Source organism: Doryrhamphus excisus, linkage group LG12, assembly GCF_037039965.1.
Source record: "Doryrhamphus excisus strain RoL-2023G ecotype Guam linkage group LG12, RoL_Dexc_Guam_v1.1, whole genome shotgun sequence".
Lineage (NCBI taxonomy): Eukaryota > Metazoa > Chordata > Actinopteri > Syngnathiformes > Syngnathidae > Doryrhamphus > Doryrhamphus excisus.
Window position 1 is genome coordinate 10,481,302 of NC_136368.1, and position 13,264 is coordinate 10,494,565.

Here is a 13,264-nt window from a genome sequence, read left to right on the forward strand (position 1 = left end):
TAAACGATGAAGTTTGCGCAATTGAAAGTGAGTCCAGGAAGAAGTTTGAGATGGCTCCAAATGCTCGGTTCCAGAGGGCGTTGCAAAACTGTTCCTTTGTGATGTCACAAAGGAGCGGGCTTCCTTATGGCCGTGGTTGTAGGTGCCCTCCCACCAAGCTCTGCTTCTCTGAATACGATCCTAGTAATGGCTTGGAAGAGAAAGCCACCATCAAGATGCCACCATCACGCTCAAGTGGTTGGAGTTCCTGATTCCCAACCACCCAAAAGAAATTCATTTTAATCTGTCAACGCATTTCACACTGGACTGGTTCATGAACATGGGCTAATATGCAGCTGGACTAGCCTACAAACTTGCTGAAGCCCTACACCTTTCCAACGTTACCTGTTTGTGTTGAAGAGTCAGAAGAGCAAGCAGTAACAATTACGTAACAATTTCTCAGTGTCCCAACTGTGTTTATTTTGTGTAAGTCATGGAACAAAAGCCCTTGTCTGTGGAGCATTATAGAGTGTGCATACAGGGAGTGGAGTTGTGTCATTAAAAGAAAAGCAGAGACTTGTGGCATACCGTAACTGTGTTAGTTAGCAAAGAATGACAAAGTCAGTTGCTTAGGATGTCGTAATAAATGGGCGGCTGAACTGATTTCCCGTTCCTGTTTTTGCTGCTAAGAAGGACATTCTGAGATGAAGAAATACATTTAAAACAATGTTGGACTTGTGCAGTTTATTAATAACACAACAAGACAGATGTGTGACATTGTATGCAAACTGGGAAATGTATGCAAATTGAGGCAAAATTTTGCCGGGAATTTTTTTATGTAAATCGTAAAACAGGCTAATCATTGCTCGCGCTAACCAAGATTCCACCGTAATAGAATAAACCTCGTATAAATGTAACCCAAATTCCAGACTAGTGTAACCTTAGTATTAGAAAAATAGTTTATTTAATTTGTGACCACTTACATAAGCTATGCTTGTTTGTACTTGTACACTTGCTTCAAGTAACCCTCACATTTTATATTATATTGTGACTAATTGCAGTGCATTTCCTACTAAATAGTGACCAGGCTCAGGCAGGCTTTCCGATTAGATGTTAATTATTTCATGTCGTCCTTACATGCACGGCTATATTTAGGTTGTAAGTTGTAAGTTTATTAGGTTCAATAGTTGGTTCAATATTTGCTTGTCTACATATTTAAATAGAGAATTAGTTTCAGCCTCAGGCCAATCCTCCTACGTTTCTCCTCTGCCGGTTCATTTCGATATATAGTTTGTTCTCCCATAAAGATTTTATGCAACATGTTAAGCTTTCTTTTCTCAGTAAAACGGGCAATTGCCTGAAGGTCTTAACTATGTAAGTGACTGTTGCTTGCAAATTTTGAATAGAAAAATAAGTATAAAGTGAGACTGTGAGTGCGATAAACAGGGGAAAATACACACCCTAGCTCCCAACTGTAAACACAGCGTCTGATATATTTTATCTTGAGGTAATTTACAGTGTTTACTCTTATTTAAAAACAAACAATTCTCTATTCATGCACACACAATTTCTTGGGCAGATTTATCTATCACCATTAAAGTATTGCTTATAATATATTTTGTATTTATGCAATGTTTTTCTATTACTGAATGAGCTATCCTCATCTGTTACACATTCTTATTGGGTTCCCCCCATTAGAAAATGGTAACATGTTAAAAAACACAGAAAGTGAAAAGATTGCTGAGACTGATGATTCAAAAGCTCTCCTTCTTCCTACGCATTTTCAGTTTCATGTTGAATTGTCATGTGTAAACATGCAATATTCTTTAATGTAACCTTGTTAAGCATGTTCAAAAGAAACAAAACCATTACCATTACCATAACTGTTCCCAGGCAGATGCTGCTGAGTAGCGATGAACGCTAGATTCTGCAATTATGAATATGTCATTATTCTCAAAGTCTTTTCCTTTTCCCTTCATACTCACAAAAGAACCAGCATTGAGTTGTCTTCTAACACATATACATGCACACATGCACACACATACACACAGAAATATCCTCAGGCAGACACCTTTATATCTGCCTTGATGATACGGCTCATGGTGATGTTGATTGAAATGCCGTGCAGCAAAAAGTGGCATCAGCTTTCGTTATGTTGATTGATCAGTGAAGTTAAAAAATATGTGAAGAAAGGCTTTGTTATGCATCACACATGTAATCGAAAGGGCATTTTTGCGTTTGTTTAGAAAGAATAATAACTCATTATTGTTGTGTTTGTTTCCCCTTTTTTTGGATCCAAGATACCGATCTGTGGAAGGGGATCAAGCTGAATTTTAATGTCTGCTTTTATCAATCCCGCTTTTTTGGGGTTTATGGTGTGTTGTGGAAAAAATTTCTATAATCCTAAGTAGGATAGAGAATGCCTGAAATAAATACATAACTCCGGCAGTTTTTATTACCTTTGCAAAACAAAGGGGTCAGACAACACACAGTATACATGGCGGTCTGTAGGTGTCTGGCCAAGAGTGGCCTCTTGGCGGGAACTTTTATACTCCATAGCAGCATGCAAATGAATTACATTACAATAGAAAAGAGACTTTCTTGTCACTCCCCCGATGCCACCCTCATGTATGGGGGTTAGCCTACACACCCATTCTTCTGGCACGGTTTGTCACACCCATGTGAGAGAACCTCCTAGGGTCAACCATTTGGTGGGACCTCTTGATGTTCTCTGTCCCATGAAGGTGAAGCTTTGATCAAAGAATGACCTCCTCCGACACTGCCCCTAACCCCAGGTTACAGATAGCCTCCTGCTGTGCCACCATCTTTGAAGGAACAGCAGGATGTGCTTGGATGCAAATGTTGAAGCTCTGCAAAAGGCTGTAAAGTAATTCACACAATGTGTAACCTATGTTATACCTGTGAAATATAAATTTTTCCATCACAGGTGCGACAGTAGCAGCCACCTCATTTACGTCAGGTCAAATACGGGGGAAAACTGATACATTGTAATCCATACATGATCAGTTCATTTGTTTTTCCATTTTAAACCAACACACAAAAAAGGATTTTTTTTTTTTTAACATTTTACTAATTAAATCAATGAAGATGAAGAAAAGTGGAATGCGCCCATCGATCGTCCAATTTCCATGAAAAAGCATGTGATCGGCATGAAAAAAATCGAAAAATTGTCTGTCCCTAAGGGAGGCATGTCAGAAAATACGTGAGAAGCACCGGTCTAAATGAAGGTGATTGTATGGTTCTCTTTATCATATCATATAGCCTAGGGTTGTCGCACAGGGGGGCGATTAGGTTGTTGGCCAGACTGGACTTTAACCCCCACCCACATGGACATTTTTTCAAATCAGAGCTACAGTATTTTTTATCAACAAAAACATCAAACAATTATGTTTTTCAAACAGTGATGGAAAAATGATCACTTTTGACTAGCTTTCGCCATTTTAAGATTGTAATAGGTAATGTCCTGGCGTTTTTAGTCAGGCAAAGCTAAATTATTTTGACTTTTGGTCTAAATCTTGCACCCTTATTTAGAATGGTTGTAATGGTTGAAATATTGTTTCCCCAATTGCTTAATTGCTTACTGACTCAGATCACTGTAAGCACCTTGTTTGATGAGGTCCGTGAGGCAGGCCAAGTTAATGCTTTTTCCATACATTTCTGCAAACGACGAAATTGCATCGGTGGCCAGATTAGTATTTTGCATTATATATTACATTATTTCCATCTATTGATCCGTTCCTGTGTGGATGTGACGGTTTACTACTTTGACACCGTGTGGATGTGATTTTTTTTGCAACCTGCCAAAAACATTTGTTCCTATTTGGACAAGACCTCTGTACTGTACAGATAATGATATTATGATAATATTGCAATATTCACACTGTATGCAAAAATCTTTACGAGCGGACAAACAAAGTCTAATATTCCAAAAGTAGTTATACCAGATCCTCTGGAGATAAACTCGGTTGCCATGGTGTCAAGAATATATAATGAACATGTATAAAAGAGATACTCATTTCTCTAAAATTATTCCCAAGAGAAGATTGGGGATTTCAGTGTGTGTCTGCATTATCGTAAAAATCTAAAATGAAAGGAGGAGTGGGTGTGAAACCTGACACCTCAAACCTCTCATTGTAGAAGAACTTTCCGAATCCCTCTCTTCCCAAGAGGCCGCTGTTGGTCAGTGGCTGATGTCTAGTCTACATACATTTTTAATGTGGACTCTCACTTTCTTCACAATAGGCACTATACCACTAGACTGCATTGCGTCAACACATCCTAATGCTCCTTGCACACACATTTCAAACACGAGTGTGCAAAACACATGCACGACAACTTGGTAACGTGAGGTGATGCTAGTTTCTGTCTCTCACATAGCCTGAATTGTTGCTTCACACATTCTGCGGGGGGATACAAAGTGCTAAATGAAAGTAAGTGGTGTGTGTGAATGTGTGTACACGTCAGTTTGTGTGTGTGTATTTGTGTTAGAGCAAGCGAGAGACTGACATGTCTGTGAGGATACGGTCTAAGCAGGATGTGTTGTATTGATTAGTTGCCTACGATTATTTCACTCCCATCAAAGCAACTCCCAACCCCCTAGACTGTCTGCTGGCTTCAGACTGTAAAAGCCACTTTACACACATAGACAAAAAAAACACACAAGAGCTGAGGTCACTGGATAGGTAGCTACTGACCTCGAAATAAAATCGTATTATTTGTGTCAAATATTCACCATAACAAAAGTCAATGGTGTTTTGAAGGCTTCCTGCTCATCTCATAAACAATGAATTAAGTTTGTGGCTTTTCATTAACATTTATTCTAATGACGCAGCTTTGAAAAGACCCTTGTTCTATTTTCAGAAAGGCCTCCAAAGCAAGTGTTCTAAGTCTCACCATACATCTACTGTAGCTCACAATTCGGTCCTCTCTAAAAGCATGCGTTTTTGAGAGTAATTACAGTTTAACACCACAAATGGACCTAAATGGGTTTTTTGAGGTACACTATTGATCGTTGAGGGGTAAATTGGTCATTTTGCTTACGGCCGGCTCCCAGAGTGGAACGATCTACTCTAAGGTGTTGGAAGGATGGTGAGGCTCTCTGCTAAGAAGAAAGCTAAAAAAGAACCACAACAAATCACCAACGGTAAACTCTTAAAAGAATAACAAACACATCAAGGCTATATTGTCTTGTCTGCTCTGTGTGAGTTACAGCATGATTTCTTAATAGTGTCATTTTTCGGCCCTTTGTATTGAGTTATGGACTCCCATAGAGCAGCTACACATGGTAACCAAATCATTATAGTTTTTCTAGAATCTGCACCTATTCAGCTGTATTTCGTGGTTCTCATGAAAACGGTGTGTTTTAATGTATTCCTCCCATGGCCCGCGTCTAGGCACGCCCACTGCACTGTGGTTGGTCACACTCCCGAGTGTATAAAAGGACTTTTGTTTTTCTCCAGCATCGGTAACGTCTAATGTGGCCACTAATCGTGGTGGGAAACGACTATTAGCAACCTCACTCCCTGTATGCAAGTGCTTTTGCTCCATGACTTACAGAAAATAAACACAGTTAGGACACTGATAAATTGTTACTCACTGCTTGCTCTTCTGTCTCATCCACACGACCACATAACATTGGAAAAATGCAAGTTTGTCGGCTAGTCCAGCTGCATAGTGGCCCATGTTCACAAAACAGTCCAGTGTGAAATGCTGTTGATGGATTAAAATGCATTTCTGGTATGCTGGTAGGGAATTAGGAACTCCAACCACCAATACCTGATGGTGACATCTTTTGGAATTATAATTACAAATATGGCTTTCCTGTACGAGGCATTTCTTAAAAGGCATGTGTTTATTGATTTGAATCACAAATAATTTCACATCTTTTCCCCCATTAATTTGACCTGTAACCTGTACAATGCAAGTGATAAACAAATGAAAACTTTAAAATTGGGAAATAAACGAAAGACTTAAAATAACCTGGTTTCATAAATATGCAGACTGTGAAGCTAACACCTTGTTGCAGCACCTTTGGCTTTTATTACAACACATCTTGATATGGCAATATTTGCCCACTCTTCTTTGCAAAACCGCTCCAAATCTGACAGATTGTGAGGGCATCTCCTGTGCACAGATGATCACCCCACAGATGTTCAATGGGACTCAGGCCTGGACTCTGGCTGGGTCATTTCAAAGCTGCAATCTTATTCCGGTGAAGCCATTCTTTTGTTGATTTACCGTAGATGTGTGCTTTGGGTCAATTGTTGTGCTGAGATTAAGTTCTTCATCTTAAGCTTTCTAACAGAAGGCTGTGGGTTTTGTACGAACAGTGACTGATATTTGGATCTTTTCATAATTCCCTCTGACCTGACTGAGGCCCCAGGTTCAGCTGAATTAAAATAGCCCCAAAGCAAGATGCTGCCACCACCATGTAGGCTTGGTGTTATTTAGGTGATGTGCAGTTTTGTTTTTGCGCCAAACATACTGTTTGATTTCATCAGACCATAACACATTTTCCTTTCATGCGTTTGGGAGATTTCAGATGTCTTGGATGTTTTTCTTAGTAAGATAAGGCTTCCGTCTTGCCACCCAACCCCATAGCCCAGACACATGAAGGAGACAGAAGATTAATGTTGCATGTACTATACAACCAGTACTTGCCAGAAATCCCTGCTCCTTCACTTTTGCTCTTGGCCTGTTGGCAGCCTCCCTGACTAGTTTTCTTCTCGTCTTATCATCAATTTTGGAGGGATGTCCTGTTCTTGGTAATGCCGCTCTCGTGCCATATTTTCTCCACTTGAAAACACAAGTCTTCATTGTTAAATTCCTTGGAAATTTAACTCTGGTGCCTTCACCTGAGTGATACCTTTGAATAATGAGATCCCGCTGATTCTTGGAAGCTCTCTACGGATCACAGCTTGTGCTGGAAGATGTGGCTACAAAAATATCAGGAAAAGCCTACGAGAACAGCTGAACTTTCATCACACTATGCGTGCGTGTTTGGGTTTTCTCCGGGTTGTCTGGATTCCTCCCACATTCCAAAAAAACCATACATGCTAGGTTAATTGGCGACTTCAAATTGTCCAAAGGTATGAATGTGAGTGTGAATGGTTGTTTGTCGTTATGTGCCCTGTGATTGGCTGGCGACCAGTCCAGGGTGTACCCCGCCTCTCGCCTGAAGACAGCTGGAATAGGGTCCAGCATGCCCGCGACCCTTTTGAGGATAAGCGGTACAAAAAATGGATGGATGGTTAAATCACACATGGCCACATCCCCAATTATAAAATGCACATTTTTATACAAACACATTATCTCAGTTGTTTATTTTTACTTCACGTCCCTGAAAGATTTGTTTGCTTTTCAATTGCATTGTACAGGTCATCTGTCACATCAAAAGTGGAAGAAGTTGTGAAATGATTTGTCTTGCTGTCATTTTTTTTTACATTACAAAAACCTAGACTTTTTAGATCCACTTGTATATGGAAGCATGATTCACAAATTGCTTCCAGTTCCTTAACCAGTTTTTATCCCAGTTCAATGCTTGATGCCTCACCGTTTATTTTTTTCTATTAAACTATTATGATTTAATGTATAATTGTTTTTTTTTTCTTCAAACACAGACATCATGACACATTTTCAAATCTTATCAATTGCATACATTTTGAATAACTTTGGAGTTCAGTTTTTTTCTCCATCTACACTGCCCCTACTCGTCTGCTCTTGTTCATTCCATTCACATCATTCAGTTTATATTCCATCAGCTCAAGATCAATTTCATTCTCAGCATCAATCCAGATTTTTGATAATGTCATTACTTTAAAGTCTTTGTTAAATTGGCTTAAATATGGCTTGGAATTGACACATTTCATCTTGATCATTCATTCTCAGATTTGATGGTTCTATTTTAGTGTTCCTAGGAGTAGTGAGTGTTGCTAGTATTGGGAAATAAATTAGTGTTCGGTATGTCATTCAAATCCAGTCGTTGATGTTTAATTTTGTGAAAGGTTTTAATCCCCAACATTCCTCTTCAGCAGTCCCTTGTATTGTGTGCTCGTTGTTGATAAATGTGTTCCTTAGAGTTCATTTGATGTGATGTTTTTGTCCAGGTCTTTGATGGCAATTACTTTGGCTTTTTCCGTTCATTGCTCCATTGAAGCCACATCCATTTCATCCGGCTATTCTCTTCTGTTGCCAACTGCTTTAGTATAAATTGTGGGTTTAATACGAACCCCAGTCATGATCACATCATTCATGCTACGTATGTGTTTTGCCCCATCACATCCTTTCTTCACTTAATTTGCACCACACATTTAATTACGTTTTACACATTAAGGAACAATTACAGACATACAGTATACAGTATTGTGCTTCAAAACATGCATACATTTTGTATATTGTTTATTTTTTTTCAAATAATAAGACTAGTGTGACAAGACTTGGCCACAGAGAAAGTGCTGACACAGCGTTCAAGATTTATGCAGTCAACACATTGGTTGTTGGTTCTTAAAGTCATCAGGTGTTAATGGATGCATTCAATGAGGCAGATTCTGTGGGAAAATGAGTTGGATATGTTAGTTGGATATGAATGAGAGCGACTGCTGGACTGTAAATAGGCAGGGATCGACTACGTTCTTTGTTTTGATCAGGAAGGTAGTTTGACATCTTTATGATTTTGTTTCTTTGCCCAATTCTCCCTTTAAGCCTGCAATCTTTCTTGCTTCAGACACTTTCTCGGCACGTCTCACTTTCCTTTTTTTACCAGGCTCTCTTTCCATGTGTCTGTGATCTCTCTTATATACTAATGTCAGCATTTTAACATCTCTATTGCTGCCTCCGTCTGTGATTCGGATAACAGACCCCATGGTGTTCTCCTCCTTTTTGGAATTGCAATTGCGATTGGTAGACAAATGAAAGCTGCGTTAACGGCGGCAACTAATTTATTTCATGAATTACGTTCAATTGTTTTGTGTAATTAACGCATGTGCACCAGAGCAAGAAACGCATCTCTGTTATGACGGCAGATGGAGTTCTCCCCTGTGCTTCGAAGCACAGTGAAGCATCCCCACACACTCACACGGTCTGACTTGCTTTTCTAACTTCATTCTAACCTGAACATAACAGCAGTATAATTCCAACACCCTAAAGAGGAAAACACGGTTTAGAGTGTGATCCAAATCACTCTGCTACTATGAAAGAGACTAGTGTTAGACAAATAGATTTATAGACTTGTGCGGTATCTTTTAGCTTAATTTCAGACTTAGCTGCGAATGGTGATTAATCATGATTAATTAAAATAATTAATCTGATTATTTTTTTAACAAACTGACAAATGTTGACACATTCACACACACACACACACATACTATATATTCATTCATTCATTCATTTTCTACCGCTTATCTTCACAAGGGTCACGGGGGTGCTGGAGACTATCCCAGCTTTGGGCGAGAGGCGGGGTACACCCTGGACTGGTCGCCAGCCAATCACAGGGCACATATATATATCGCAATATATATATAGATATATATACACACACACACACACACATACATATATATATACTCACACATAAATACTCATTTTCAATGAGTAACACAGAGTAGGTCATAATTTATAGATGCTAACGTATTAAATATTTTATATCAGTGTTTATATATTCATCATCTCACATGCACCTGACTAATGATCACATGATTAAACGGTTGCTTCCTCAGGGTAGTTTGATTGCACACGCATATTGTTATGCAGGCATGTGGCACAAACCTTGAACAAGTGTTAATTGCTGTAATTCATTCAGTAAAAACAAGAACAATACATAAAGCTGTTGGTGCAGCTTTGCCTGTTTTGTGATTACATTTATTGCTCTCCACTCGAATGATTAACTGGCACCTTGTTTGATTGGAATCAGCTGCTGTCTGATTGGAAGACCCTGTCATTTTAATCAAGATGATTCTTTATCCACACTGGTGGCTGGATGCCTTCTGATGAAAATTACTGGCTCACGGGTTGCAATTATCTCTCTCAATATTCACCAGAAATATTCTTGTCATCGCACCTTGAGTTTATGGAGAAAATGGAGAATACTAGTAGCGTCTAACAACACTTACTCAGAAATTAGATTTGAGTTTGTGTCAATTTTTCACATTGCATCAGCTGTAAGATGAAAGTATGCAATAGCTATACTAGTCAGTACGTGTTTAAGTTGAACATCCAGCCAGTTAAGCATTAGACGCACATATTTGTTTGCATTTGCCCCAAGGCTGTTGGGATTTGTTGTTTCTTTTTGCTAATGTGCGTGGAGGAGCTCATAAACGGCAACCATCTCATCTGCAAGAAACTGTAAAAATGTATGGTCACATCCTCTCTGAACTACTTTTCTTTGTGTGAGCCAAATTCATTTTGGCCTGACATTGGCAAGTCCTGTAAGGATGGTAATTGGATTTCCAGAATAAGTGAAGCTCTGCTTTCTCTCTGTGCCCCACAATAGTAATTGAGGTTAAATGAAATGGTCAGCCGTGCACCAAACCTCTGCGGATGTTCAGTGGCAAGAGTGTGCTGAAAAATGAACATTTCTAATCTGAGCTCTTAGTGTTCAAAGATACTACAATTACAATAACAAAAGGGAATATTGGTGGATCACAAGATGGAAGTGGAGCTGTTTAATTGTAGGTCACCTACTTTTAAAGAAATGTTTCAAATACATAGTTTTAATGCTAATCAGTCTACAACCTTGAGTTGTGTAACTACATGAATCTCACAAATCCATCATTCTTTGAACTGAAACACTTATTAAGGGCTGGACCTTTCAGCGTCTTTTGGATTTGTTGTATTAAAAACAAGAACTGCATCAAACAATTGTAAAAGTTTGATTTTTTCTTGTGAATTTATTATTTCTCTTTAAACAAGCAGAAATATGATTTTTTCTGATTACTCGATTAATCTACAAAAAATTCAGTTGAATACTCGATTACTAAAATAGTCGATAGCTGCAGGCCGAATCAGAACTGGATGATACTTCATTCAGTGTCAACACCAAGCATACGTAGATGTGATGTGTTCTTATTTTTCACAACCATTTGCTGCCCTCTCGTCACCACAATAGCAGTTTAGTTATTTATTTTTTTTTGATTGACTTACCAAACATCCTCTGCGTCCACATCGCACTCAGCCCCAAACTGGCAAATATCACATGTGGATGTTTCCTTCGGACCTGCCTCTGCGGAACCCTCTCCTCCTGAAAGTAAGACATATAAAGACAAGGTATGTAGTCAGTATGTATGTATGTAATGTCAGTATCAACTCAGAACCCAAACGGTTCCACAGTCGCACAACAGATTTTCCCAAAAGTTTGTGGAAGAAAACGGTCCAAAAATGAACAAATATATTACACCTGAATGGAAACACTTAAAACAAGACAAAGTAATCTGTATTTTAAGTATTATTTGAGTTCCACTTGGCATTTTTAATTTTGTTACCATTTCACATGAGTATACAAACTGATTTTAATACTATGAAAACCCTTTCAAAAGCTAGGCTATTCATGGTTAGTATTACACTAATAGAGCCTTGGAATAGATTAATTGCATTTCCATAAAATGTCAAACAGATCAAATGGTGAACAGCTTCACAGAATGCATTCCGGGTTCCTATAGATTCCGCATTTCAAAATTCCATTCTTTTTCCAGTATATAGTATGTAGGATACAGTATATCATTAGAGTTGCAACACTTAATCATTGATTAACCAATCCAATTAATCAATGAATATTTCGGTATTCAATTAAAACATCCATGAAGGCAGATCGATTATCTTTGAGTTTTAGGCAAAATAAATCACACACATCATCTTTGGCTTCAGAAAATAGCAATGTGATTTTTTTGCCTTGTTTTTTAAATGTTGCAGACCAAACTAACTGTTAGTGTTTGGCTCATGTTGATTTGGTGCAATTACCCGATTAATCAACTCATAAAATAATTGTCAGTTGCAGTCCTTGGAGATGTATTGTAATATATGTAATTTAGCTTATACAAGGGGTTGGACAAGGGTAAGAGCAGAGAAGTGGCCATTCATTCATTCATTTTCTACCGCTTATCCTCACGAGGATCGCGGGCGTGCTGGAGCCTATCCCAGCTATCTTAGGGTCTTAGGGGGAGAGCGTACACCCTGGACTAGTCGCCAGCCAATCACAGGGCACATATAGACAAACACCATTCACGCTCACATTCATACCTATGGACAATTTGGAGTCACCAATTAACCTAGCATGTTTTTGGAATGTGGGAGGAAACTGGAGTACCCACAAAAAACCCACGCATGCACGGGGAGAACATGCAAACTTTACACAGAGATGCCCAAGCCGGGAATCGAACCCCAGTGTCCTAGCTTCAAAATCATGTTAAACTGGAGTCAGCACACACCCGTCACCTATTAAAGCGCCTGTGATCAAACCCAAAACCCCGAACCTCGGGTCTCTTAGCTGTGTGGCCTGCGCGCTAACCACTCGTCCGCCATCGGTGGCCATTCAACAAAGTCAAATTTCCCAAATGTTTTCTGGGATGCCTCTCCATGATCTTAGCTAACCTAGCAAGTGCCCAAGAATAAAAGGTCTATTCATTATTTTACTTATTTAAAATGTATATTTTACAAAACAGAACAGTGGTTACATATTTTTGCATACTTGACTTTCCATTTTCATACTTTTCCAGACCTGGAAGGTTCAAAAATAAAATTCCACACCTCCCTGTGCATTGTTTGACTCCATCCATCTCTTTTCTGAACTGAACCCTCGACATCCTGACTGTGAGGCCAACATCGTAACCATTCTACCGCTCAAAGTCCTAATAAACATTGAGAAAAAGAACAAAAAAGTACTACGAGACAACTTTTTCTAAAAGCCTAGAAATCCATGAAACGAGTGATTTCTTCATGAAAAATCAGCACTCTACAGCAGCAGATTCACGTTTGTTCTCAATGCACTCCCATCAAAGAGTTAGGTATGGATGAAGTAAGTAAGTAGTAAGTAAGTAAGTTTTATTTATATAGCACCTTTCTCAGACAAAAGTCACAAAGTGCTTCACAAAAGGCAAAACACAGGGTTAAAATACACATAAAAAATACAATAAAACAATGTACAATAAAAATAGACATAAAACAGTACATAAAAACAGTATACAATAAAATAGACATAAATATATGATGGTCATAGTACCCTAAATCTACTGAGCTGGGTATGCCTGCAAAAACAAGTTTTAAGGTTACTCTTAAA

At 38.7% G+C, this 13,264-nt stretch overlaps 1 protein-coding gene across 1 annotated transcript in view; it reads right to left on the minus strand.

Moving 5' to 3' along the window:
• Positions 1-13,264, minus strand: part of LOC131136231 (tomoregulin-2) — a 128,425-nt gene that overhangs the window by 21,038 nt on the left and 94,123 nt on the right. Inside the window, exon 5 of the mRNA XM_058082861.2 lies at positions 11,137-11,233. Coding sequence (XP_057938844.1) covers positions 11,137-11,233 — 97 coding nt within the window. The remainder of the gene's footprint in view (positions 1-11,136; positions 11,234-13,264) is intronic.